The sequence below is a fragment of the Myotis nattereri genome, assembly GCF_964212035.1.
Source record: "Myotis nattereri genome assembly, chromosome: 13".
NCBI lineage: Eukaryota > Metazoa > Chordata > Mammalia > Chiroptera > Vespertilionidae > Myotis > Myotis nattereri.
In genome coordinates this window covers 56,403,348-56,429,994 of record NC_138088.1, presented here as the reverse complement: position 1 = coordinate 56,429,994, position 26,647 = coordinate 56,403,348, and the positions used below count along the sequence as shown (strand labels likewise).

Genomic DNA, 26,647 nt, shown 5'->3' with positions numbered 1-26,647 from the left:
TCACGGCTCGTGCAGGAGGCAACCGATGGTTGGGTTTCTCTCACATCGATGTTTCTCTCTGTCTTTCCTCTCTCTTCCACTCTCTCTAAAAAATCAGTGGCGGTGGCCGGGCTCAGGGCCCACGGCACGCACGGCCTCCCGGCCACAGGGCTTGTCCTGACCACACACAGATTTCCATTCTCAGAAAGCCTTCCTTTTCAACAAGATTTTTGTAGCAAGAAATTTTTGTGAACTTGTTTGCCGGAAGAAAATGTCAATAAAGGAGAAGCCACGTGATCAAACCAAAACAAAAAAATCAATGGGAAAATATCCTCAGGTGAGAATAAATACAAACAAACAAACAAACAAACAAACAAAAAATAGAAGGTGCGCCCACCATGCAGGCCCCAGGGCTTCTCCCCTGAAGGGAGACAGCAGGCCTGACATCTGGGGTGCCGTGGCCATGGCCAGGCTGCGAGGAGACACCGGTCCCAGGCCCAGGGTAGGGGGTTGGGAGCGATGGACCTTCCCCTCCGCGGGTCACCCTAGTTGGTCTGAGCTTGCCCTGACGGGGGGCTCGGCGTTGAGTGGACGAGTCCACGTGCTTCTAGTGCAGACAGGGGGTCGCCCTTTTCCAGGGCCCCCGAATCTGCAGGCCAGGATAGAGGCCGTCTCAGTGCTGCAGCCCAGCCTGGGCCAGCGTCATGCGGCCTGTCTGGTGGGGGAGGGGGGGGGAGCGGGGGGGGGGGCATTCCCCTTTTTGGTGTGAGAGCGCCCTCTTGCTGGAGCAGGACCCAGAACAGGAGCCCAGCAGCCATGCTTCCCCCTCCGTCTGCTGGGCATGGCCACTGTCCCTTTTGCAGGTTGCCTGTGGTGGCCCCGGGTATCCACTGCTCACCTGCCCCAGGCCCTCGTCCTAAGAAGGCCCTCAGCCTTGCTGACAGCAGGGGCTCGGGACCAGCCTAGGAAGGGGAAGAGGGCTGTGGGGTGTGGGGGAGACGGGGGGGGGGGGGGCCGGGGGGAGGAGCCCGACCTGCCAGCGCCTTTGGAAACGTGGTGCCTGCGGGCGGCCCCACTGAGCCCGTCAGAGCCCCAGCTCCTCTCTCCAGCCCGACGGGCTCCTGGCACACGTCATGCTCCCCACAGAGCAGGCTCCGGTGCTCGGGGTCACTCAGTCCCCCACACAGCCCAGGAGAGGCCACTCTCCCACAGGAAGGGGGACTGGTTTCCTCCGAAGCGCTGCTCCCTCCAGGACGGGTCCCCGGGGCAGGCCTGTCAGCATTTCGGGGAGTTCCGCAGTCCCTGGCCTCCCCCAGATCTGCCACGAGGAGCACCCGCGGTCTGTAAGCCCCTCCCCCAAGACTGTGGCCACAGTGAGGCTGCCCAGGCTTCCCACCCACCAGCACCCCGCTCGGCAAACCCCACCTCTGACCCCAAGCCAAACCCCTCTGCGGCCTCCACATACCTTGGGGGTGGCCTGGGGCTGGCTCCAGATCATGACCTTGATCACCGGAGGGCCTGCTCTCTGAGCCAGAGGGGACAGCGAGAGGGACAGCGTGCCCAGGAGCCGTCCCTGGCCGCAGCGCCTCACCTGCGGGCTCAGGTGTGTCCCTGGAAGGTTTCATCCCCAGAAGGATGTCGATGGCCCAGTTCAGGTGGAAGGTCACGTCCTCGATGGGGAACTGCTGGTAATACAGCCACTCGCTGAACTCCATGATGTAGTCGACCTTGTGCCACGCGCTCTCCGGCTTCTTTGGGATTAAACAGAAAAGGGGTGGCGACGCTGCACCCCGCACTCGGCACCCTGATACGCACTGAGCCACAGTGTCGGGCACCGGCAGTTTCGTTGCTTCACTTTCTAGAAGCAAATGGTTCGTTCTCACCCTGTAGTCATCCCAGCGCGACTCCTCCACTGGGACTCACCTGGCCGTCCAGGCTCATCACGACCTCTCAGCCCTGGGCCAGGGGCCCGTGTTCACGTGCAGCAAGTAGCGAGACTACAGCTTGGCAAGGCCGCCACAGGCCTCCGCTCCCTGAGGACACCCGCAGCCCAGCCCAGTGCCCCCCAGACCCTGTGCGTCCCGCCAGCCCAGACCAGGTTGCTGGCCACGCCGGCCTCGACTGGCCCCTGGCATCACTCTCCTCAGCCAGTCTCCTCCGGCACGGGCTGGAATGTGCCTGTGAGGCTTTATCCGGGTGGTTCTGTGGTGAACTGGGCTTTGGAGGGCAGAGAAGGTGCCCTGTCCAGCGTGCAAGGTCCCGTCCAAGGCCTGCCCGTGCACAAATGGCCAGTAATGGCTGCACAACGGAATGAAGGCGCTAGCCAGCAGGTGGCGCCCCGGCCTCCCACTTACCTGGCCCGCCCTCACCCCCACACTCTTCATCCCACAGCTCACAGGTGGAGGGCGGGGCTGCCTGGGTTCTGAAGGTCGGGAAGGCAGCGGGGAGGGTGTGGAGCCGCAGGGGTTTGGGGAATGCTGGGCTAATGCAGGTGAGATGGAAGGAGGAGTGGAGGGGGCAGCAGGACTTTCGAGGTCAGAGTGGAGGGAGGTTGATGAGCAGAATCAGCATAGAGACACTGATTGAGGTCAGCGGGAGTGGGTACCCTGGGTAGGGAGAGGATGTATGTGGGGCGGGGGGGGGGGGGGGCGGGGGCAGGAAAGGAGGCTCCAAACACAGGAGCAGGAGGCAGGGCCCTGGGTAGGAAGGGGCGTGGCAGCCAAGGGGAGGAAGTCCTCAGTGGGGAGGGCAGCCAGATGCCCCCAGGCAGTGACAGGCACACAGGCTCCTACACCAGCAACTTGTCCCTCCTGAAGAACCGCTGTCACCCCTCACCCCATCCCCCCATCACCTCCAGGACGGCTCGGGCCACACCTGCAAGGCCTGGATTGCGTTCTGATAGCAGGTCAACTCTCCGTAGACGTTCTTTGAGTTCAAGGCCAGGCGGTGCCACATGTGGGCCAAGTAATCTTCACTCTCATCTTTAAACTTCTGTATTTCCATTGTAAAATTCTGGCCAAGTTTGGCCTTCACGAGGACCATATGCTTGAAAATCAAGCTAAAGGAAAGTGAAAGAGGAATTAATTCTGGAATCGAAGGACAAAAATGTAACTATGTATATAATTCACCCAACACAGACGTACTGGTCGGTTTCCCTACTTACAAAGATAAAACAAAACGGAACCTGAGTTACTTGGGCTTTTGCGTTGTGGTCGATTTTTTTAATTTATTATTTCTGGGTGGACATCGTGTTGTAAATCCCTACCCTTCTCATGATGGGTTCTTCATGGAGAAAAGTCATCAGAAAAGGGAGAGTGAGGGGGTCCCTGATGGGAGGGGGAATGGGACTGCGAAGGCACTGGGGCTTCAGGAGGGGCTCCTGGCAGGGGGTCCAGGTCGGGGTGGGAGGGTGGGGCGCACTCACAGGCGGTGCGCGGTCCGAGGCAGTATCTGCACGGCCTCGTCCAGCACCTTCAGGCCGCCCTCCCAGTCGTCATGGTCGGCGTGGCAGTGGAACAGCAGCCCGTAGAGCGCGGCCCGCAGGGACAGGTCATCATCGGCCTCTGCAGGGACAGGGCTCAGGGCTGCAGGGGCCTGGCTGGGGCAGGTCTACACACACACACACACACACACACACACACACAAACACACACACACACACAGCCTCCCTGGAGGCCACGGGGGGGGGGGGCGGGCGGATGGAGCCTCCCCTGGGGCTGAGCACAGCAGACCCCCTCCCCCCGGCCACCACCACCACCGCCACCAGCACAGTGCCTCTGGATGGGTTACGGGAGCTCCTCCCTCAGCTGCCAACCGGGCAGATTTCCCCAGTGCTGACTTTTTCATGTCATGCATGTTCTTTATTCTCATTATTTAAATGTTCATGTACTTGAAATGGTGCCTCTTTGACCACTTTAACGTTTAGGACATAATCTTTCCACAAAAATCTCTTGCTTTGCTCCATTCCACTTTCTGTTTTTTCCTAGGATTTGCATTTTAACACTGCGACTCCATTTAACCCGTGTGATGCTTTGTCACGGGCCGCGCAGGCTGGCTCTCCACCAGGGCTCCTGCGTGGCGCTGCCCGCCGCCCCCGAGGGCTGCCAGCTGCATCCTTCCCTGCAGCACCGCCAGCCAGGTAACTGCTGGGGCTTAGCCTCCCTCAGTGCTTAACTACATGTGGTCACGTTCTGTTGATTTTAAGTCAAGTTTGTGTCCCTAAATCGGGAGGGACCTCGGCTCTAACCCCGGCGTCACGTCCTGAGCACACACGAGGACTCTCACACTAACAGAGGCGGCGAATTAGCAGATACTCGTCATTTCTTTCTTTAAACGTGGATTCTCAAATATGGTTTTCATTGTTCAAAGGTCGGTATTTTTTTAGGAAATGGCTCCACATGTTTATGGAACTTGAATCTGATTCACCCATCAGAAGAACCCAGAGGCTCGCTGTCAAGGCAGCCTGGGCGGCCTGGATGGACCGTGTGGCCCCAGACAAGGGGGCCATCAGGCCTCGGTGCCCTGGGCACAACGGGGGCCTCGCGAGGCCGTTCATGAAAAGCACTGGCAGTGCCTGTCACAGCCCGACGGCTGGCAGACGCCACCTGCGGTTCCCGCCACGGTCTCACTGGCTTTACAGAGGGCCTTTACTGAGGCACAGCGTCCTCCGGCCCCGCGTGCGACGGCGGCGGCTGCGCACCTGGGAGGAAGGAGCCCTCGGAGGTGCCTCCGCTCTGCAGGTCCGCGGTCGGCCACTGGTGCAGGAGCTGCACGTCTCCTTTCTCCTGAAGCAGAACCGACGAGACATGCACTTGAAAGCTGTCACTTATTCCTTCACCACTTGGTGCTTCGTCTGCCTCCGCTTCGAGCGACGGAAATTGCAGCTAAATTTCTAAGACATTAAGTCACCCTTCACCCATGAGAAAGGCTGTCCAGGGCAAGGTCAGCTGCGTAGGGGACACGCAGGCCTCCCCGGCCTGCAGCTTCCTCAGTGACAGGGCATCCAAGTCACTCCTGTCCCTTTAAATCAGTGGGAACAAAGCACATTAGGGAAAAACAATGAGGCGCAGCAAAAGCTCCAAATGTCTACACTAGACCCTTGGACCCTAAAGAGCTAGAAAAAGAGCAAATTAAACCCAAAATAGCAGCAAGAAGGAAATAATAAAGATTAGAGCAGAGATCCAGAAAATGCAGAATAGAAAGACAAAAGAAAATAAATGAAACCAAAAGTTGGCTCTTTGAAAGGTTGATAAAATCGACAAACTTTTAGCTAGACTGACATGGGAAAAAAAAGAAGCGACACAAACACTTAAAATCAGAAATGAAAGTGGGGACATTCCTATCAAGCCCGAGAGACAAAGCGGATTGCAACAGAGAGTCCTATGGCCAATTGTACGCCAACAAATTAGACAGCCTGGAAGAAATGGAAGAATCCTGAAAAGTACGTAAGTCACCTACGCTAACTCAAAAAGAAATCGAAAATCTCAACAAACGTCTAACAAGTAGGGATTGAATCAGCAATCAGAAACCTCCCAATAAAGAAAAGTCCCAGAACAAAAGGCTTCGGAGGTGAACTCCCCCAAACATGTAAATACTTGACGGCAATCCTCCTCAACTCGAAAAAATTAAAAAGGAAGAAACACTTACTAACTCATTCATTCTATGTGACTAGGGTTATTTTGAGAGCAAATCGGGATAAAGGAATCGCAAGAAAATTACAGACCAATACTCTTACGGATATAAATGCAAAAATCCTCAACAAGGTATTCGCAAATCAAATCCAAGGGCATAAGAAAAATATTATGCACCACAACCAAGTGGGATTTATCCCAGGAGCACAAGGCCCTTCAACATAAGAAGAACAATCAACGTGATACATCACAGTAACAGAAGGAAGGAGAAAGCCACGTGATCATCTCAACTGATGAAGAAAAGGCATTCGACAAAAGCCAATCTTTCATTACAAAATCTCAAAATCTCTCAGGGATCGAGGAGTAGTGGGAAACCCCCTCAACACCATGAAAGGCATTGAAAACAAGCCCACCGAAAGCACCGTCCTCTGTGGTGAGAGGCTGAAACGTCCCCTCTGAGGTCAAGAACAAGACAAGAACGCCTGTGCTCACACCGCTGCTGTTCCACGTGGCACCGGAAATGCCAGCCGGGGCGCTGAGACAAGAAAAACAGATAAGCACATGGAAGACGCTCAATAGCATCAGCCATTAAAGAAATTACAATCAAAACCGCAATGAGATAACACCTCACACCTACTAGAATGGCTACATTTTTTAGAATGGAAAACAACAAGTGTTGACTCGATGTGGAGACCCTGGAACCCGTGGACATTGTTGGTGGGAATGGAAAACGGTGCAGCCGCTGTGGAAAACAGCCCGACAGTTCCTCCACGGCTAAACACAGAACTACCACAGACCCAGCAGTTCCACCCCTGGGTATAGACCCCAAGGGACCGACAAGGAACTGTATCTGTGCACCCGTGTTCACAGCAGCACTGTTCGCACCGTCAGGAGATGGAAACAACCCATGTCCATCCCAGAGGAGCAGATACACGACACGAGGTCTGCGTACCATGGAACACTGTCCAGCCACAACAAGGCTCCAACGTGCCGAACCTGGGCACACTGTGCTCGCTGAGAGGAGGGTTAGGGTGAGGGCTGGGAAGTTCCCTCCATCAAGGTGCTAGTGATAGGGTGCAGGTGGGGGATGTCAGTCAGGCCGAGACCTGCCCAGCGGCGTCTGTGCTTTCCTCAGCTGACCCCAGGGTCCTGCCCCCACCCCCTCTCTCCTCTCCTAGGGAGCTTTCCAGGGAAGGGTCAGGGTCTCTCGGAGGGAGGGAGGGTGGAGAAGGGCAGTGGGGAAGGGAGGTCAGGGCTAAGCCTTGAGCTCAGCCAGGGGCCACCGCCCCTGGAGCAGCTCCGCGGGGTCTGCCTTTGCTTGGGAGCCCCGCCCGCCTCCTCTGGAGGAAGAGCCTGAGAGGCAGCCGCGGGACCCCGGCAGCCGGCCCTGGGGCACCTGGGTTTTGGTCTCCGTCTTGTTGATGATGTTGATGATCCTCTGGATGATGTGCCTGGCTTTCTTCCTGTTGGCCGCGGAGGACAGGAGCGGGAGCTGGGTGTTCCAGTAGTGCCGCGCGGCCAGCATCACCAGGGCGCTGCTCTGCGCCATGCCCCCAAACCTGAAAGGGAGGCCGGACCTAGCGGGCTGCGTGAGCTGCAGACGCGCAGGCACCCACCGGCAGCTCCGGGGTCCTCAGAGGGCAGGGTGAGGCCGGGTGTCTGACCTGGAGCCTGTGCCCATGTCTGCAGGACATGGCCCTGGGGGTCCCAGCTGTGAATACCCTGCCTTGACCCCCCCCACCCCCACCCTTGCCACGGGGTCTGTGAGGGAGGGCCGGCCTCCGTGACAGTCCCGACTGCGTGTCATGCTCTTCAAACACGCACCCAGACCCACCACACACGCAATCCGTGCAGCCGCAGCGCAGCATGGCGCACCTCACGCTCTCGAAGAAGGCCGTGCTGGCCGACAGGCGCAGCTGCTTCCGCCCCTTCAGGTTCTCCATGATGCTCCTGCCCTGGATGCAGGCGCTGGCGCTCAGCATCTCTGCCACCAGCTGAGCCTGGACCCTGCGGACAGAGACGCCTTAGCACACAGGAGGGCTGTGTGTGTGTGGGGGGGAGGGGGTTGCAGAAAGGTGAGTGAGCCTGGGGTGCCTGGAGCAGCCTCCCCAAAGTCCCCAAACCAGAAGTAACTGGCTGAGTGCAAGCTACCCAGGGGACCACCAGACAGCATCAGCTGGCGTCTTGTTTAAAATATTTTTTCAATTTTGAGTGGACGCTTATTAAAGCTGGGGACAGTAAGACAAGGACGGCCTTCGCACAGAAGCAGCAGCTGGGCAGGGCACCTCTGACTCACTGAGACATCAGAGAAAAGGGGCCTCGGAACAAGGTCAGGGGTTTAGCCGGGGATGAGCTGCTGCTACCCATTGATCCCCTAGTTGCAAGTCTCATGGGGACCTTTGAGTTTAGGAGGCTCAGGCCTTGGGGGAAGGGGAGGGGAAGGACAGGTGCCCCGGGAGGGAGAACAGCCCAGCATCAACTGATGTCTTAAGTGACTAACGTGTGGGGTGCTGTGCACAGCAGCCGGTGAGCAGCACAAGCCCCTCGGGGAGCCCCGGCGCACACGAGGGCTCAGTTCTGGGCAGCTCCCACTCAGCGAGATACGGAGAACATGTAATCCCGCTCCCTGGACGTTTGCTGGCCCAGCCAGCCAGGCTGGGCCCACAGGACACCGCACACACTAAGACATCATCCCCTGTCCAGGCTGGACTGATCACATGCCTGTACCTCAGCCCAGGAGGTACCAACTTGACTCTGAGAGACATACACTGGCCCCTGGGGGCACTCCCTGCCTGGGCCTGGGGCTCTGTAGCCAGGGAGCTGCCTGCAGGAGCAGGCAGGAGCCCAAGGGGGAGCTGCTGCTCTTTTTGGTGGGTAGAATTCCAGATTGACAGGGTCCTGGTTGTTCCTGTTGAGAAGTCCGCAGGCCTGACCTTGCTCCCCTGTATGCAGTGTGTCTTTTCCCCTTCCAGCTTCTCTCCCAGGCGTCCCTCCCACCTTCGGGCCTCGGCCGTTTGACCACAATGAAAGCAGGTGTGGCTTTCTTGGTGTTCATCCTACTTGCAGCTCATCGAAAATGCTGGATCTCTGGATTCAATTTCAAAACATTTCTGCTGCTACATTTCCTTGATTGATTTATTAATTTTGAGAGAGAGAGAGAGAGAGAGAGAGAGAGAGAGACATCCATGTGTTGTCCCACTTATCGATGCCTTCACTGGCTGCTTCTTGTCTGTGCCCTGACGGGGTCCCCGCAACCTTGGCGTACCGGGAGGATGCTCTAACCACCTGAGCCACCCGGCCAGGGCTCGGCTGCCACATTTCCAAGCGGATGCATCTCTGCCTCCCTCTCCTGCCTCTGTCCCCCCGAGCTTCGGTTTTGTTCTTTAGGGTTCAATTTCAATAGCCTGCTGACCCTCATTCAAAGTGACATATCGCTTCTCCAGTGTTATTTCCATGATGAGTATTGTATTTTTCAGTTCTAGAATTTCCACTTAGTTCTTTATTATAGTTTTTATTTCTTTGTTGAAATTCTCCACCTGTACATTAATTTGTCCCTTAAGCATCCTTTCTTTTATTTAGAGTAGCTGTTTTAAGTGCATTGTGTTGTGTCAGGGTCTGTTGATTTTTTTTTTTTTTTTTCTGTTCTAATGACTGTTTTTCTCCTGGTACGGATCAGCTCCAATCCTGGCTCTGCCCCTCACCAGCGGGGTGACTTAGCCTCTGCCTCAGTATCCCTATCTGCAGTGTGGGAACAGCCATTGCGAGGAATAAATGAGGTGACGCGTGCAGAGCCCTCGGGGGTCCCGGTTTGTGCCCTCAGCATGCCCGAGGCACTGGCCACATGGGTCAGTGATTTCGACTTTCAGGAAACAGATTCAGGAAGTGAGCTGAAGAGAACCTCAAGGAAAACCGTGTTCACTGGAGAAATATTTATATTAGCAACAAAGATTTTTAAAAGCCTCACCTCTGGAAATAGAGGAAAGATTCAGTACAACCTTCATCTACTGATCAGCTGAATGGGCCCTGTCAGCCGGGAGCAAACTGTCAGAAAGATGAAGCGCCCTGTGGCCACCTGGGCAGCGGCGGCCTCTGGGGAGCGAGCAGCTGGCAGCCCTGGGCTGAGGGGGCGGGGAGAGGGCATTACCCTTTCACTGAAATTGCCCTTTCATTACTTTCTAACGCACTTAGGGAGCCTTACTGCCGACTCAAAATCCTGGTAAACCAAGGATCCTGTTGGGAAGGGCAGGGGCATCTGTGAGCCCCTTCCCACCTCTGTGCCTGCTACGCTGGCAGCGGGTGAGGCTGGAGTGGCCTCAGAGCCCTTCCGAGCACAGCTCTCCCGGGGCCCAGGGGCGGCGCTGTCCTGGCCGTGGAACTGGTACGGAGGCTGCACGGGCACCTGGCCGGGCTGCTGGGGATGCCCAGAGGTGGGCGGGGGTCTGGCCAGTGGGGGTACCTCTCCGTAGCCTCTACACAAGTCATCCCTGGTCCCCACGAGCTCCCCCTACACACCGAGGTGTGGTTACGAGCCTTCTTCGTGTTCCTCCTGATGCGGGGGGGTGGGGGGGGAGGCAGGGAGACGCCACACCATGGGGTCACCAGGAGTCGGGCACCAGGGGGGCTACTCACGGATTTAACATCCTCAGGTACTTGATGCCCATCTGGATGGCCTTCTGCGAGCACACCATGGTGACCTCGTGGTCGTGGGCTGTGTAGGCAAAGTGGCTCAGGCGGGCCAGCGTCTGCAGCTGGACCAGGGGGTCCGTCCAGTTGCACTCGGAGACCATCTTCAGCAGCTGCGTGGAAGGCGGGGGGTGGGGCGTGTTCAGTGCGGGGCGACCCTCCGCCCACCGTGGTGGGTGCTGTCCGCTCGGGGCCACTTCATTGCTGAAACCTTGCACCTCGCTGTGGATCACGGAGCGATGTTATCCCGGAGACCCGATGGGTAACGGGCCATCCCACGGCAAACACACCGAGGCTGAGTTACCGCATCGCTCGAAGCAAACTTAGGCCTGGGCTCAGGCTCAGGGTCGCCTGTTGGGGGGCAGAGGCCCCGGTGTCCACGCTGCCTCAGTATCCCCAGGAACACCCTGCTCTACATGGAACCACAGAGGAAGCTCAGAGGGAAGCTGCCGAGTGAAACTAAACTCAGGTGCCCTGAGGGAGACAACAGGCGCTGGTGAGAAGGCGGTCACTCAGGCAGGCCAGGTCCCAACGCTGGCCACACTCGGCAAGGCCCTCTGACCCCGGCTCTGCCTCTGAGCAGCAGGATTTGAACAAGTGGCCTCGGGTTGGGGGATTCTGTCTGGCGTGCCAACAGGGCATCTGGTGGTGACTACCTGGGCCTCAGGGGGCACAGTGAGCCCTGGAGGGAGGGGGCGACACCTGGGGAAGGTGATGCCTGAGGAAGGAGGTGACACCTACGTTAGCCAAGGAGGGCACGGTGAAGTCCATGAGGCCCAGCCCGTTGCAGGAATACATCTCCAGGGCGACAAGGATTCTGGTCACGGCGTTGATGTCCTCGTTGGTGCCCTGGGGAATGAAGCACGGAGCGTCCGTGAGCCCAGGGGACCCAGGAAGGGTCTGGCACACTTGGGACTTCAACCCTGTGAAAGACCAGCTCCGTGGCAGTAATCGGAGCTATTTGTATAAAAGTTTCTCTCCCGGTGACCTCCCCACACCATCAGGAGGCAGGAAGTGACGCAGAGTGGTCAGACGAGGGCTGACCGGCTGCAGGTGGAGGGCAGGCCACCAGCAGAGCGGGAATGGCCTTCCTTCCGTCCCCCTCCAATTGTCCCTCGATCCTGGCCCACTCAGATGCCCATGCTCACTGCCTCTCCGGTCTCCCTTTCAACCTGTCCCAGTGCCCTCTGGCTCCAGCCAGTGCCCTTGGGAGGCTCCCTCTACGGCCACACACCCATCTCCTCTCCGGGTCCCCACTTGCTCTCCCAGCCCCCACTCTCACAGCCTTGTGTTCACAGCTTAGGGTCCCGATAGCCTGCCAAAGCAGGCCCCCCCACCCCCGGCCTGAATGCACCTCCAAATAAGGCCACAGGGAGCACCACTGAGGGTGGGGAGCACCCCCAGAGGCCCAGTGGCTCGGTGGACATTTGGAAGAGTGACCAGAGAGCTGGAGGAAGGGGAGGCACCATGGCCTGGGCAGGTGGAGGGGCCGGGGCAGTGACTTCAGTGGGAACAGCCCTCCGTGGAGGGAAGCACCGTGTACAGAAGGGCACGGCCCGCTGTGCGCTGCCCTCCAGGCTGGCGAGGCCCAAGGGGAGGGAGACGGGGGAGAGGCAGCCCGCAGCCCACCTGCTCCTCCGTGCCCAGCTTCGTCCCGATCTGCTGCTGCAGCAGCTGCTTGGCCTTCACCCAGGTGGCGATGAGCTGCTGCCGGGCTTCGATGGGCACGACCTCCTCGGGCACCGTCCCATTGGTCAGGGTCAGGGCAAACTCGCAGACCTGAAATGTGGGTGTCCTTGTTCATACAACCAGGACTCTAAAGAGACAGACCTGAGCCGAGACCCAAATCATTAACCATACGTGGCCCTGGCTCTTGGTGCAGACCGCAACCGAGGCCTGAACACCTGCCAAGCCCGGGCCCGTCCTGGAGCGGCCGGGAGCTGAGGTCTCGGCGTGCGGCTCGCCCTCCCACGCCCTCACCCCTCTGGCACGCGGCACGGTGGCTCCTCGTGCCTTTCTCTCCGAGGGCACCTGCCGAGCGCCCACCTCCTCACCACTCAGGGCAGCTGCAGGTCCTGCGCTTCCCTGAAACTCACTAAGGAACTTGCTTCCCCCCCTGTTTGCTAAGATCCTTCTGGACTAGAAACGGGTGATGGATTTGCCAATGCTTTTCCACATCCATCACGACCACCATGTTTCCTCCACCTCGTGCACATTGATCGGGAGGTAACTTCCATGGGACCAGCGCTCCCACTTGCTCGCAGCCTCTGACCGCGCACGTGGTCTGCGGATGTGGCCCCGGCTGCTCTGCGCTCTCCTGGCTTCGCACCCCTCGTCCTCTGCGCCTGAGAAGCCAGCACAGGCACGACCTGGGCCTGAGGGACATCCGCTCCCTGTTCTTAGGGAAAAGCCTGTTCCTGTCCTCGCTCAGCACCCCTTTTCCCGGCACATGGACAGGCTGACAGCTTCACCCCCTGCTCCCTGTCCTCACCCCGGGACCGGGACTGCGGCGAGGGGCCGCCCCGCGAACCCTGCCTCTATACCTCCACCGCCGTTCTGATTTCAGAGATGGCTCCCGAGTCCAGTGGTGTGTGTGACGTGTTTGGTCGAACGACTTTTCTAGATTTTTCTGGCACCTGGGTTGGGATCCAGCTGATAATTAGGCCTCGAGCCAAAGCGTTGCAGAGCATCGCCAACGTGACGGGGTTGCTGGAACGCAAGGTGTCAGCGGGTGACGCTCAGACTTGAGGCGCGAGTCCCCGGAGTCCACGACAGCCGTGCTCACGGGGCCCCCGTCTCCTGGGATTAAGCGCAAAGGTGGCCCCCCACCAGGCAGCACCTGCTCCAGGAGCCATTTTCGGGCCTCGAGGGAGGCAGCTGGCTGTGGCAGCCTGCTCTGGGGACGTGCTGTCCCCTGACACAGGTACCTTCACAGTGGAAGGCGACCCTGGCCACGCGGGCTGGACAGAAAGGCCCCGGGTAGCGGTCAGAGAATTTCCATCCGTCACCAGGGCAAATGGGCTTGTACCAAACCTCCGTGTTTCTCACCAGAAACGAGGTGGCACTAAAGCGTTTAAAATGGTCACAGGTGATCTCCGTGTGCTAAGAACTGGGGACTAAGATCCTCGTCTCCAACAGAAACACGCAGCACGACGGCCACGAGGAGGCCCAGGCTCGAGGCCCCGCAGCCCACAGCCCCACAGGCGCGATGTCAGAGGCCGAGCCGGCCTCACACCCACAGGTGAAGAGAGGCCGCTGGGCACCTCCTCATTTCATGGCCCATTTTCTTTATTATTCATCACTTTAAAAAAACATCACATTGTATGTTGCCGCATTCTGACTCGTTCATTCTTGAATTTCTACTTTAGCATCAGAGACAGGCTGGGCTCCCAGGCCGGCCCTGGGCGGGCGTGCAGGCTCCCGGGAGCCTCCTGGATCCCCACACACTGCCCCGCAGCTCAGAGAGGGTGAGTGTTTGGCTCAGGGGTGCACGGCGAGTAAATGGGGACCCTGGGATTGCTGGAGCAGCCCTCCCCAGGGCAGCACTAAAGAAGGGGAACACCCGCCTGACCCCAAAACTGCAGGGCCAGGACCCACCCGTTGTGGCCAACGGCCTTGACGATGGTCAGGAGGTGGTACAAGGCGTCCACCAGCTCCTTCTGCCGCCCGGCCATGATGAGATGGTGGTTGTGGTTCAGGACGTACACCATCGCGTTCTGCACGATCCAGGCCTCCTGGATCTCCTGTCCGATCTCCGCGGACCGCAGCCAGCTGTTCATGGCGTACTGCGACAGGCTCTCGATCCAGCTCCTGCAGGACGCACACGCCACGCTCGCCTCTGAAGCAAGACCTTCCCCCACGGGCAGCACAGACCCAGCGTGACGTCTGCACAGGGCCCTGCCCCGGCTGTGGAGCGGGGTCAGAGAGGTGCCCCTGCTGGGGGTGCCTGCCACGCTCTCCTAAAGGACCCTGGGCCTGCCCAGTCCCCCTCCTCCACCCAGGACATCCCTCGGGCACTCTCGCCCGGTACCTGGTCTACAAACTCCCAGCCTCCCCGTCTGAGGGAAAAGTCCTGCCTCAGGGCCACCCGGCTGCCTGCCCACCTCCGTGGCCACCCCTCACACACCGGCCCCTCTCCTCAGGGCGACCAGGTCCACTCAGCACTGTGGGCGAGTGACGACTGTCCACCTGGGACTGGGCAGGGAAACCCTTTCTGTAAAGGGCCAGGTGGTATCTAGGCTTTGCCGCTCCAGGTCTTCCCTCTTGTATATCTTCCTCTGTGTTAGTTCACAGATTTTTAAAATGTCAAAACCACTCAGCTCCTGGGCTGTACACAACCAGGCCCTGGGTCAGATGTGGCCTGAGCCCTGGTCTGCGGACCCTCCTGCAAATGGGAAGTCCTGGGCCTGGGCCTGGGTCCAGACGGGCCTGGCAGCCTCGCCTGGTGCAGCTCTGAAGGCCACAGGGACAGGGGACCTTCCATCAAGTCAAACTATCCGCACAAAGTGGCGCCTGCTCCCTTCCCGGAGCCGGCCGCGGGGGCGCCCCGGTGCACGCGGCGCACAGACAGGCCAGCGCGCTCCTCGGGCTCCAGGGTGGGCGGCTGGGAGAGCCGCTGCCTGCGCAACGGGAGGAGGGGAGCAGGCCTTCCCCCCCACCCCCCCCCCTGGGCGGAGGGTGAGAACAGTCACGTGGGGTGCAGCTCCTGGGACGGGACGGTACATTCAGTCATTGACCTTAAAAAATACTATTCGGTTTAAAAACAACTCAGACTGTCGTTATTAACACAGCCCCGCTTCCCAGGTGTCCGGCTCGAGGCATCTCACATGGGCGAGTCTCCTGGACGTTCCGAGGGGAATGCTGTCATTCACACGGGGAGCCATCGAGGCGTGACCCCGCACACCTTCTCCTCTGGGCAGATTAGAGAGCAGCCCCTGGCTCTCCTCCCCTAACATCTCACTGTTACCGACAACGGGAAGGTCGGAAGGAACATGCGTCGGAAACCCTGGGCCCCCGTCTTGCGGCTGTTCTCACGCAGGACACCAGCCACGCTCCTGGTTGGACACAGCCCTGCCCCCCTCTCCACACCTCCCCGGGCGGCCACAAAGCCCGCGCTTCAGGGACAGACGGTGCCACAGGGGGCAGAGGACACGGGGACCCCGCCGGTCACACGGCCCCTACTTGTACGTGTTCCACTCTGAGTTTTCCTCGGGGGACTCGAGCACGTAGCCTGTCGGGTGCTGGCTCAGGTTCTCGGTGGGTTTGGGATGGTCGTTGAGCTCCACACCCTCTGACTGGAGCAAGTGGACAGTGGCCTGTATAGGAACAGCGCAGCGGGAGAGGTCACGGAGCCACGCCCCCGCCAGGCACAGCTCAGAAACGATTTCTAGGGAAAATGTATAGCAAACATGTCACATTTTGATTTCTATGTTTCTCCCAGAAAACCCCCAGAGCCCAGGAAACTCCCTGTACGCAGTCTCATTTAGGGAGCAGAGGTGGGCACAGGTGGCACCACTGTCACTTCACCAGGCGGCAGGGTCAGCACCCCCGGATGCCCACGCGGCCATCACGGAGGACTGAGCGGATGCCAGAGGGGACCCGGGCCCGCCGGCCGACCTGTGCACAGGATGTACCTCGGCGCTGATGAACCCCACCTCCGCGAACTTCCGCAGCAGGCTGGGGGACCCCGGCCGCTGCAGCAGGACCTGCGAGTGGGCCTTGGAATCTAACGAGCCGTCCGTGCCCCGCTTCTTCCTTCCTGGGGGAACAGCCGCGCTTCAGACAAGGCCCCGGGTCACCAGGCAGGCCGGCTGCCCCTCCCGGCTCCGGGGTGGGCGGGTCTCTGAGGGGCGGGCACTGTGCCAGGAGGGGGCGGAGGAAACTCCCCCAGGCGTGTGGGCCCCGGGGGGTGACAAAGGTGTCCCCGTCTCTACCTGACGCTACAGACGGCACGTTCTTGGTTTTGCTCCTGCGGTTCTGCCCGCCAAGCCTGCCACCCCCGCCTCCAGGCCACCTCTCACCTCTCACAGGCCCTGTGTCTTCACTGCCCACTAGACCAGAGCCCCTCCAGGGACGGCACCTGGACGCATCCCGGACCCAGCGCCTGCCCACACTCCTGGGCCCGGGAAGCACGCCTGCACCCCTCACCAACGCCGTCAGCTCCGGCCTTGGCACTCGGCCCATAGGACCCTCGACATGACCTTGGGTCTCTCACACACAACAGGTCCCTTCCCTTTTCTCACCCCCTAATGACCCCACAGTGACTGTGAGAGTCAAACAAGATGATTGAATAGGAAGCAATCATGGCCCTGTCATCACCGTCACTCTCACTGTCCCCCTCTCGGGGTGACCCTGTCATCACCGTCACTCTCACCGTCCCCCTCTCGGGGTGACCCTGCCATCACCATCACTCTCACCATCACATTCTCGGGGTGACCCTGTCATCACCGTCACATTCTCAGGGAGCGAACACATGATCACTCTCTCTCCCGGGATGACCCTCACATCACTGTCTCCCCATCACGAATAGTGCAACCAACTGCAAACATCTGTAAAATTCTGTTTGCACTTAAAGACCCATTGGACTCAAGTCCTCGCACACTGACCCTTCCCAGGACCAGGCGGCCCCTGCTGGGCTCGCCGCCTGGCAGTGAGCTGGGCGCTGACGGGGGCTGCGCCCACCTTTCTTCGCCCGCGCCATCTTCTTCACCTTGACGCTGTCGTACAGGAGGCAGAAGCGGCTGGCTGTCCGGCAAACATCCCACACACCTTGCTTCCGGGCAACCTTGGCCAGCTCTGCCCAAATCAGTACTCTGCTCACCAAAGACCCAAACGAAGGAAAATGTGAACTTGGCTGTGGCTGGTAGAAGCAGAAACCACTAGAACAACTGCTCCTGAGAAGAAGGCACTGGTGGGTCTACAGTTTCAAGGTTGCAAAAAAGCGACCATGAGACAATCAATGCTCACAGCCAGGGGCTAGAGGCAACAGGGCGCCTGGCAGGAGGGAGCTGTCCCTGGGGGACGGGGAGAGAGGGTAGGGGGTGCCCGAGCCCAGTGTCATGGCAGCCACACCCCCGTCGTTTAGTTAACATGCCTGGTCTCAGGGGCAATGGGGTGGCTCCCCTGCCAGACCTCCCAGCCGTGCGCCGCCTCCTGCCGGCCTCCAGGACCACGCGTGGGGCCAGGGCCACAGCCAGCTCGGCCGTTGCAGACGGTTGCTCTCGAGCGACAGCCGCAATGGCTCGGGGGCTTGGCTGTGTGTGGCCTGTCCCGCTCCGGGTCCCCACTCACCGCTCCTTTTCATTCTCACTCCCCAGGCGCCGCAAGTGCCCGGCGGCTTTCTCCACGCTGAGGATGTGGTGCCGCGCTTTGGCGAAGAGGGCGGTGAACCGGCCCCTGTTTCTCCCGATGGAAACTGAGGACAGAAACGAAAGGCAGACGAAGCTGAGGCCATGCAAGGGGTCACGTGACACGGAGGGACTGCACCTCCGTTCCAGGGATGATCTGTGCAGCCACCGTCACGGCAACCCCAGGGCTCTGGGCTCGGACGGAGCGTAGAGGGACCCCTCCCCGGGGCATGTTTAGTCTTTTGATGGGAGTTAGGTCGAGCTCACGGTGCCTGTGTGCGAGGGGGAAGCTGCCAGGCCACTGGGCACAGCGTGCTGCAGGCTAGGCCTGGTCACCCCGCCCTGCTCTGGCCCGTGGCAGCGCCACCCAGGCCCTAGTTGGCTCTCCCTCAGGCCGGTGCCTGCCCAGCGCCAGGCGTTTGAGCGGTTTGGGGTTGGAGTCTGTCCCTCCTGAGAGCTCCATGTCAGGGCCTGGCAGGCAGAGGGCAAGGTGGCCGGGCTCAGACCTCCCGGGGTCCCCGCCCGGGGCAGGGCGCAGGGGGCGGGGGGGGGGGTGGGGGGGGGGCGGGCTCTGCCTCGCAGCTGGAGGCTGGTGCCCCGGGAGGGAGGCGGCACCTACCTTTGGTCTCGTTCTCACTGTCGAGCACAATCTGGAAGGTGTCGGGGGCCAGGGCCAGGCCCGCGTTCACCAGGAGGGCCCGCTTCTTCCGGACGCTGTCTTTGGGCATGGCTTTCTTTGCCTGCACAAGGGAGAGATGGTTCCGGTCTTTCCTGAGCACCCTCGGGCTCGGAAGAGGCGCCGTGGGGCCCCGTGCCACACCTGCTCGATGGCCATGATGGCCTTGTCCTCGGCACGCTCAGGGGACTGGTACAGCATGGAGCAGAGGCGCAGCCGGTTGAAGGCCATCTTGAGCTTCTCCTGGTACAGGCCCTGGCCGTCCAGGCGTATGGCCTTCTGCAGGTGCTCCATGGCGGGCTCCAGGCGGTCCTCGCCCTCCTCGATGCGCGCCATCTCCATGTGCACTTGGCACCGAAGCAGGACCATGAGGCTGGAGAGCAAGCACAGCGTCACGGGGCGCGGGGCACGCTGGCCGCCCGCGAGCGCCTCGGGGGCGCCGTGCAGTGGGCCTCCACACCCTGCAGGTGCCACCGGCCTCGCCTTGAGGACTCGCACAGGGAGGAGGTCCCTGCCGGCCACGGGAGGCCCGAGCCCAGCAGGCGACAACAGCCGGGACCTGGCCTCCAGGACTGAGCAGCAGCAGCTCAGCCAACCAGGGTCCTGCTAGCAGGAGCTGCTGCGAGTGAGGGACATGTGACGCTGGGGCTCGCCGCCTCCGTCCGCCGGGGCTGTCTCCCCGTCAGCACCCCGCACGGCTCTCAGTGCTGCCAACTCAGTGCTCCCCACTCGACAGCAGCCCTGCCTCCCCCCCCCCCCCCGGGTCTCCTGGGCTGAGGCACACACACCCACTCACAGGGCACCTGCCCCAGGGCCCATCCCCGCCCGGCACTTGTGCGGGAGCCACAGGCAGCCGGCGGGGCGGAGGCCACGTCTGAGCAGGAAAAGGGAGTTCCTCCCCCTTCCACACGAGACCCAGCGTCTCCAGCCCCCTTGAAGGGTGGGTGCCTTCCCCGGCGTGCGGCACTTCGGGGAGAATGAGCTGGATTTCATCCTTATCCCTGGGGTGGGAGAAGTCTGGCCTCGCTCTCGCCCGCCCATGGGTCACCCCTCTCGGAGCGGGCAGCCCGGGCGCCGACGCACGCGCTACCTGTCCATCTTCTCCAGGATCTCCGCGATGCCGGTCAGCGGCTTGCGCAGGTGGTGCCGCAGGTTGTGCTGCAGCAGCGGGAGACACAGGTTCCACTGCGTGGTGCACACCACGTGGATGACCTGGGGGTCGCCCAGGCGGATGGCCCGCTGCAGCACGACGTCCAGTCTCTGTATGATATTCAGCTGGGTCTGCACAAAAGACAATGACCAGTGTGGGAGCTGGAAAGATGGGTGCCAGTCACCGGCTTCGGGTGATCCCTGGGCGGGCCCCTGGGAGGGCTGAGGGTCAGGGTGAGGTCTCTGCCACGTCCCAGCACCCTCAAATGTGGCACCAACTGGCTCTCACAGCGCCAGCGCGCAGGAAACCGGCACCCAGCCGGGCACCCGCAGCTCCTGCGCAGGGATTACCTCCACAGCCACTCGAATGTAGATTTTAATTTTACTTTCGAGCCTTAGAGCTTCTAATTCATACTCCAAGCACTCGATCTCGATCAGCTGCCCGGGGTCCTGCACAACGCAGACAGGGAGACTTGTCACGAAGGCCATCGCACACAGCCATTAGCTTCAACAACAATTTTAAATAACTCAACGCACTAGGCAGAAATTCAGCAAATAAAAACCAGAACACAAGAATATATTTTAAAATTTCAAATGTTTATAAAAGATACAAAGGTTTAAGTGAAAAAGCTAAAAAAAAATGTTACCACCTGAGCTGCACACAACAAAGACGGAGGGAAACGTGCCTCCTGGGCTCCAAGCCTTTCCCTTCCCTTCCCGCCCCTTCTGTTCCCTCCCCTTCCCTCCCTTCCCCTTCTTCCCCCTTCCCTTCCCTCCCCTTCCCTTCCCTCTCCTCCCTTCCCCTTCTTCCCCCTTCTCTTCCCTCCCCTTCCCTCCCCTTCCCTCCCCTTCCCTCCCCTTCCCTCCCCTCCCCTCCCCTTCCCTCCCCTTCCCTCCCCTTCCCTCCCCTTCCCTCCCCTTCCCTCTCCTTCCCTCCCCTCCCCTTCCCTTCCCTCCCCTCCCCTCCCCTTCCCTCCCCTTCCCTCCCCTTCCCTCCCCTCCCCTCCCCTTCCCTTCCCTCCCCTTCCCTCCCCTCCCCTTCCCTTCCCTTCCCTCCCCTCCCCTCCCCTTCCCTTCCCTCCCCTTCCCTCCCCTTCCCTCCCCTCCCCTTCCCTCCCTTCCCCTTCTTCCCCCTTCTCTTCCCTTCCCTTCCCTTCCCTCCCCTTCCCTCCCTTCCCCTTCTTCCCCTTCTTCCCCCTTCCCTTCCCTTCCCTCCCCTTCCCTCCCCTTCCCTCCCCTCCCCTCCCCTTCCCTCCCCTTCCCGTCTGGTCACAGTGGGCAGGTGCCCAGCCACAGTCACTGGCCACTTACTTTGCTGACAATGTCCTTCAGGTCTGAGAGGCAGCTGACGGCGACATCCTCACATTTCAAGGTCAGAGAAAGATGAGCTAATTCAAAAAGCAGGAAGAATCTGGAAACAAAGGCAGAGCAGCAAGGCATCACCAGGTGCCGGGAAGATGCCCCCGGCAGCACAGGCGTCCAGTCGCCAGGCACCGAGGCAGGAAGTAAGAATGGAACGCAGAGCCCTGGCCGGCAGCTCGGCTGCTGAGAGCGTCATCCTGACACGCCGCGGTGTGGGTTTGATCCCTGGCCGTGGTACATACAAGAACCAGCCAATGGCCGAGGCCGGTTTGGCTCAGTGGATAGAGCGTCGGCCTGCGGACTGAGGGGTCCCGGGTTCGATTCCGGTCAGGGGCATGTGCCTGGGTTGTGGGCACATCTCCAGTGGGAGGTGTGCGGGAGGCAGCTGATCGATGTTTCTCTCCCATCGATGTTTCTGGCTCTCTATCTCTCTCCCTTCCTCTCTGTAAAAAATCAATAAAATATATATATAAAAAAAAAGAACCAGCCAATGAATGTACAGGTAAGCGGGAAACCAAACCATGTTTCTTTCTCTCTCTCTCTCTCTCTCTCTCTCTCTCTCACCAATAAATAATAACTTTTTAAAACAATCTTTATAATAGCATTTACGTGACAATGCCAAGGACCTATGACGGCCTGAGCAACTCTGAGAAAGGACCAAGTCAGAGGACACAGTCAGTCCTACCTGATGGTAGGACACTACAGAGCTGGCGACTCCAGGAACTGGCCCTGGTGTAAGACAGGCAGGTTTCCCAGCTTTGACGTCGGGACCGGGTCATCCTTGCTGGGTGGGGGACCTGTCCTGTGCGTGGCAGGATGCTGACAGTCCCCAGATAGTGGCAACAGAGTGTCTCCAGACACAGCAAGTGCCCCCGGGACAAGCCCACACCCTCCTGCCCTTTCCCGCACCCGTCACTACCCTAACAGGAATGCCAATGGCTGTGCTGGTGTCAACGTACTCCCCTGGCCCAGCCTTGGGAGGGGGGAGTCCCTGGGGCCCCACCCTCCCTGCCTCACCCGTCTTCCACCCACTCTGCCCCTGGACTGACAAGGGTCTGGCAGGCCCAGCCTCCTGCCTCCCCGCCCCACCCTCCCTGAGCTCCGGCCACACGGGCCTGTGGCCCATGTGAGAAGGGAGAACCCACCAAAGTAGAAATGACTGGTTTTAGTCCTTACTGGTTTTGATCGAACAAAACATTTTCCCCACTCGAGGTGTCAGCGGGCCCCGGAGGGTCAGGCCGAGGAAGCACCTGACGCGCACAGCAGGTGACCGAGCCTGATCCCCAGCAAGTGGAGGGCACACCTTCGCCTCCCGGCCAAGGACAGCGACCAGACGCTGACCGCACCGAACCGCGAGGAAGCTAAATGCCAAGCCTGCTCCGGGCACCCTCTCTGCCACACCGCAGCGAAGCTACGAGCTCTTACAAAAGTGACGGGGGGTGGGGGGGCCCAGGGGGGAGCCCTCTCAAGACCTGGGGGGCCTCATGCACGCACGGGGAGAGGCTGCGTCACAGGGCGGGTGGGGACAGCACCCTAGTGCGTGCTCTGCCAAGTTCACGGGTCACCGATGGGGCTACCCGGCAGGAACAGGGGACGCTCGCTGCTTTCAGAAAATGCACCACTCCCAGGAATTGAAGCCAGGATCGTCCGAAACTCTGAACAGGCTCAGAGGGTTCAGGAACCAGGGCGCACAGAACTGAGAAGTTAGCATGATGTTGGGGCGGGGGGGTGGGGTGGGGGGGTGGAGGGAGGTGACCGGAACGCATGTCTTCCACCTGGAAATGACGGGCAGCCCCTCGGGAAGGTGACCTTGAAAAGCACTTCGGCGAGAGTCTATTTGACTTTCAAAAGTAGGATGTGAAGTTACAGATCCCCAGCGCGGCCCTTTCTCCCATCCTTACCGGATCTCGTACCGCCACGTGCAGCTGTGCACCTGTAGGGCATAAACACTTACTTTTCCTCTTCCGTCGAAGGCGGGCTCTGGTGATTATAGAGATCTAACTGCTTATAGGTGCTCTTCAGAATTTTGTTGGCATCTTCAGGTAAATCGTTCTTATCCAATTTTCTAGAATTAATTCAAACATAAATAACGCAGCTCCTGTTGGGTTTATTCAAATCATCCAAAAAAAAAAAAAATACTCCGAGTCCATGAACCTGTTTCTCCCACCGAACACAGGCCTAAAATGAATCCACCTCCTTTCTCTCCTCGGCTCCTGGTCGACACCTCACGCACCTCACCCGCCCCCACCCCTGGATCCGGCTCTCTTCCTACGTCCCTGAAAACGAACACACCCGGACACTGTGCACCAGCCCCTCCGCCGGGCCAGCCGCACACACAGAGTCCACCAGGCGGGATGCCAAGCCCGTCGCACTGGCTGCCCCGGGACCCAGGCCTCCTCACTGCCCTGGCCTCTCCCCTACGCTGGCATCTCGCCCATCCTCCCCCCTCTCTGCGGCAGCAGGTCTGTGCCTGGGTGCAATTCCTCTCCCTGGGCCTTCCAGCTGCCCCAGCAGGGTCTCGCCCACTCCTCTAGTTTTGCTGAATTTCCTGGCCAGCCTCCAACCTGCCCTGGAGTAGAAGCCCCCTCCACGGCTGTCCCGCAGCTCCGCCCCCACGGGCACAGCAGAGAGAGGGCACCGGGAAATCTCACGCCTGTTCTCCCTCCCTAAACACTTACTGTTTTAGAAAGTTAATGTGGAAAGTGATGGCCAGGTTAATGGAACGTTTCTTTTCTTCCTGTAACTGATGCTCGTCCATCAATTCATGACGTACCTGTTATGAAATGGAACAAGATATCAGTTCAGGTTTCAATGAGGAATCAGGTAGAGATCGGATGTCGGTTTAGCTATGCGTTGGCGAATATTCCTTCTTTAACGTTAACATTTGCAATGAACAACTATCTTTTCATGAATTATGTTTAGTACTTAGTTTTTCACATATCACTTGATTTCCAACACAAGACTTAATAGGTGATGAATGCTCTTCATACACGTTGTTATGGTCATTACTTTATTTTCCAAGTTTTCCACTGTTTTTAAAAGTCAGTGCTGTTTGTTACAGAGGAAATACTCAGAGTCGCAGTGAAGAACAGTTGTTGGGTTGTGTCTGTGTCCCTCGGTGGCTGGACCTGCGGGCTAGTTTCATGCAGGTTTCTGACGGAAGACACTGAGCAAAACTACTTCTCCTGTCTCCGCGTTGGACCAGCCGACTCACCATCACAGAAAACATCTGCTGGTATCTGTGCGGCGCGTGCTCCTTTATGAACGGCGCTGCTGTGGGGCAAAGCTTCGCGGCCTCCTCCTTCTTTCCAGCTTGTAGGTAACACTCCAGAAGCTCCCTGGGTAACACCAAAGTGGCGGAGAGAAAACGCTGGTGAAACCATTTTCTGTTGCAAATGTCTACTAAGCAGCCTATTATGCTGGTATTATTTTCATGCTGCACAGACTTCAGAAGACACGGGGCCCCCGGGCCAGCTCCGTACCCCGAGCCATCGTCTGGCGTGGCAGGGACGGGGAGGGGGACGGGGACTGGACTATGGGACAGGCTCACACTTTCTGTGTTTTGAGTCAAAGCACACGTCCTGTGGTAACACCCAGGGGATGTCACCTACAGTCAGAAACGTCCTCAGACCAGTCACACCACGCAGGACCCTGGCTACAGAGCCGGAGCAGTGACCGACGCCTGCACCGGGGGTGACCGACCGCCCACGGGGTGCGCACAGGACGGGCGCCTCCACTCACAGCATCAGCTCTGCCTGCCAGTCCTTGTCCTCCTCCTCCGTCTGGTTTAACACGCTCACGATCTGGGAGAGGCTGGGGATCACGTACTGGTAATACCCGGGCTTGAGAAAGGGCCTCACCATTTGCCAGTAGAGGACCGAGGCGTTATAGACCAAGAAGTAATACCTACGGCACAAGAGGAGGAAGTGTCTGAGACCAGGTTGGAAGCAGAGCCCATCCCCAGCCCTCTTCTGGGAAGAAAGCTGAGTTCCTCTGTCCCCAGCAGGTGGCAGCAGTCCCCTCTGAGACCTATGGCCCGCACTGCATGAACAAACACGCACAGCCCTCCCAGGGGCAGCCTGGTGCCCTGCTCAGACACCAGCTCAGCCCCGGCCACCATCACCCGGCCACAGGCTCCTGATGCCAGACTGGAGAACACCTCTCTCATTCAGTCACTCCACAAAGTACCCAGCTTCCCATGAAAATATACCACTGAGCAAGGCCTCCTTTGACTCCCAAGGAATAGACAAGAACAGGCAAGAGCAGGGAGAATCAAGGAAGGCTTCCTGGAGGTGACATCCTGCTGAGACCCAAAAGGTGACCAGGAATCAGCCAGGAGAGCAGTGCGGGAAAAGGGGACTGGCAGGCGGAGGAGGGAGAGCAGAGCCTTCCGGGAGCAGGCTCTGTGTGCACACAGGAAATGCAAAGTGGGGCAGGGGAGGACACCCCTGGGAAGCTGGGCTTCTTCCTGAGGGCTGCAGGGAGCCACCTGAGGGACTGAGTTCAGAATCACAGGGGCTGTTTCGTCCCTTTTTCTACAGGCCTCTCTTGGGGGGTTGGGGGCGGGGCTCTGCCTTGTAGGACCCCAAGTGTCTGGCGGTCTTCTCCACTGGCCCTTAGATGCATGCGTGATGCTAATTAACGCTATTACCCAGGAAGGAGAAGGACTCAGAGTGCTGGCAGTAAGACAAGGCTGCTGGTTCCTTTGTGGGTTTACTCAGAGCCCCAAAACCCCTGGCATGCAGCAGCGACCAGGCCCCTCCCTGACAGTGCCCACCGCTCCCGTTTCCTGGCCCCAGGGCATGGTCCCCTTGAAACACCCACTGTCTTTAGAACCTCTGGCTTGAGGCCACCGGGCTTCCCTGTCTGCAGGTCCCCACTGAGGGAGATACAGGCTGGGCCCCACATCTCCGGCACCTATTACAGGGGCCAGCCAGAGAAAGCCATCAATGGCAGGCAGCGGGACAGTGAGTGAGCGAACCCAGGATTTAAGCTGAAATCCCCTTAAAATGTTGTGTCCTATCTAAAAAGGTTGCGTGCAAGCTTATATAGTATTTTTGATGAAGCAAGTATTAATTAAGAAGAAAACTGTGTTGGAGTCTCAGCCGAATCATCTCCACAGACCTGAGGCCTGGACCCAGGTGGTGGCCGGGGGAACACAGGCCAATAGGGGCAGCGCAGGGAGGAATGCTGAGCCCCCGAGAGGCCCGGGAACTGGTGAAGAGAGGCCCGTAGAGGTCACCCCCAGGTCCCGAAACCACGGACCAGAGCAGAGGATGCAGCTACGGGGACTGTACCCTCAGCCCAGCTCTCCCTTAGAGACATGGGTGACACGATAAGTGCACGAAACACACAGAGCCAGGAACAGGGAGAACCACCTGGTAGATCCTGGTCTAAACCTTTCACACAGTCCCGGTCGGAGTGACAGAACCATGGCCTACCTAGGTTCTCCTTTCGCAAAGTTGATCGCTTTCATGTACTGAGTCACACAATTTTCAAACTCCTCCTAAAACATAAAGAATTGCATAATTAGCCCTAGCCGGTTGTGCTCAGCGGACTGAAGGGTCCCGGGTTCGATTCCAGTCAAGGGCATACTGGTATTCCCAGGTTGTGGGCTGGATCCCCAGTAGGGGGCGAGCAGGAGGCAACCGATAAGCGATTCTCCCTCATCATTGATGTTTCTATCCCCCTCTCCCTTCCTCAATAAAAATATATATTCTAAGTACTTTAAGGTTTGTGTAGCCTGACATAATTTTGGAAGGGGGTGTTAAATATTAACTGTTGTGATTCAAGATGTGGAATTTTGAGGAGAATCGAGGCAA

At 59.1% G+C, this 26,647-nt stretch overlaps 1 protein-coding gene across 1 annotated transcript in view; it reads right to left on the bottom strand.

Annotated features, from left to right (window-relative positions):
- CFAP46 (cilia and flagella associated protein 46) overlaps positions 1-26,647 on the bottom strand; it is a gene marked incomplete at its 5' end in the record, with an annotated part of 86,684 nt that overhangs the window by 27,528 nt on the left and 32,509 nt on the right. Inside the window, 25 exons of the mRNA XM_081104539.1 lie at positions 1,445-1,730; positions 2,854-3,037; positions 3,404-3,542; positions 4,679-4,763; positions 7,006-7,168; positions 7,485-7,616; positions 10,239-10,405; positions 11,034-11,141; positions 11,922-12,071; positions 12,836-13,001; positions 13,890-14,102; positions 15,474-15,607; positions 15,926-16,050; positions 16,974-17,104; positions 17,583-17,706; positions 18,258-18,378; positions 18,459-18,687; positions 19,405-19,595; positions 19,815-19,913; positions 20,775-20,874; positions 22,780-22,890; positions 23,504-23,598; positions 24,040-24,163; positions 24,567-24,731; positions 26,267-26,331. Of these exons, the coding sequence (XP_080960665.1) occupies positions 1,445-1,730; positions 2,854-3,037; positions 3,404-3,542; positions 4,679-4,763; positions 7,006-7,168; positions 7,485-7,616; positions 10,239-10,405; positions 11,034-11,141; positions 11,922-12,071; positions 12,836-13,001; positions 13,890-14,102; positions 15,474-15,607; positions 15,926-16,050; positions 16,974-17,104; positions 17,583-17,706; positions 18,258-18,378; positions 18,459-18,687; positions 19,405-19,595; positions 19,815-19,913; positions 20,775-20,874; positions 22,780-22,890; positions 23,504-23,598; positions 24,040-24,163; positions 24,567-24,731; positions 26,267-26,331 (3,607 nt within the window). The remainder of the gene's footprint in view (positions 1-1,444; positions 1,731-2,853; positions 3,038-3,403; positions 3,543-4,678; positions 4,764-7,005; positions 7,169-7,484; positions 7,617-10,238; positions 10,406-11,033; positions 11,142-11,921; positions 12,072-12,835; positions 13,002-13,889; positions 14,103-15,473; positions 15,608-15,925; positions 16,051-16,973; positions 17,105-17,582; positions 17,707-18,257; positions 18,379-18,458; positions 18,688-19,404; positions 19,596-19,814; positions 19,914-20,774; positions 20,875-22,779; positions 22,891-23,503; positions 23,599-24,039; positions 24,164-24,566; positions 24,732-26,266; positions 26,332-26,647) is intronic.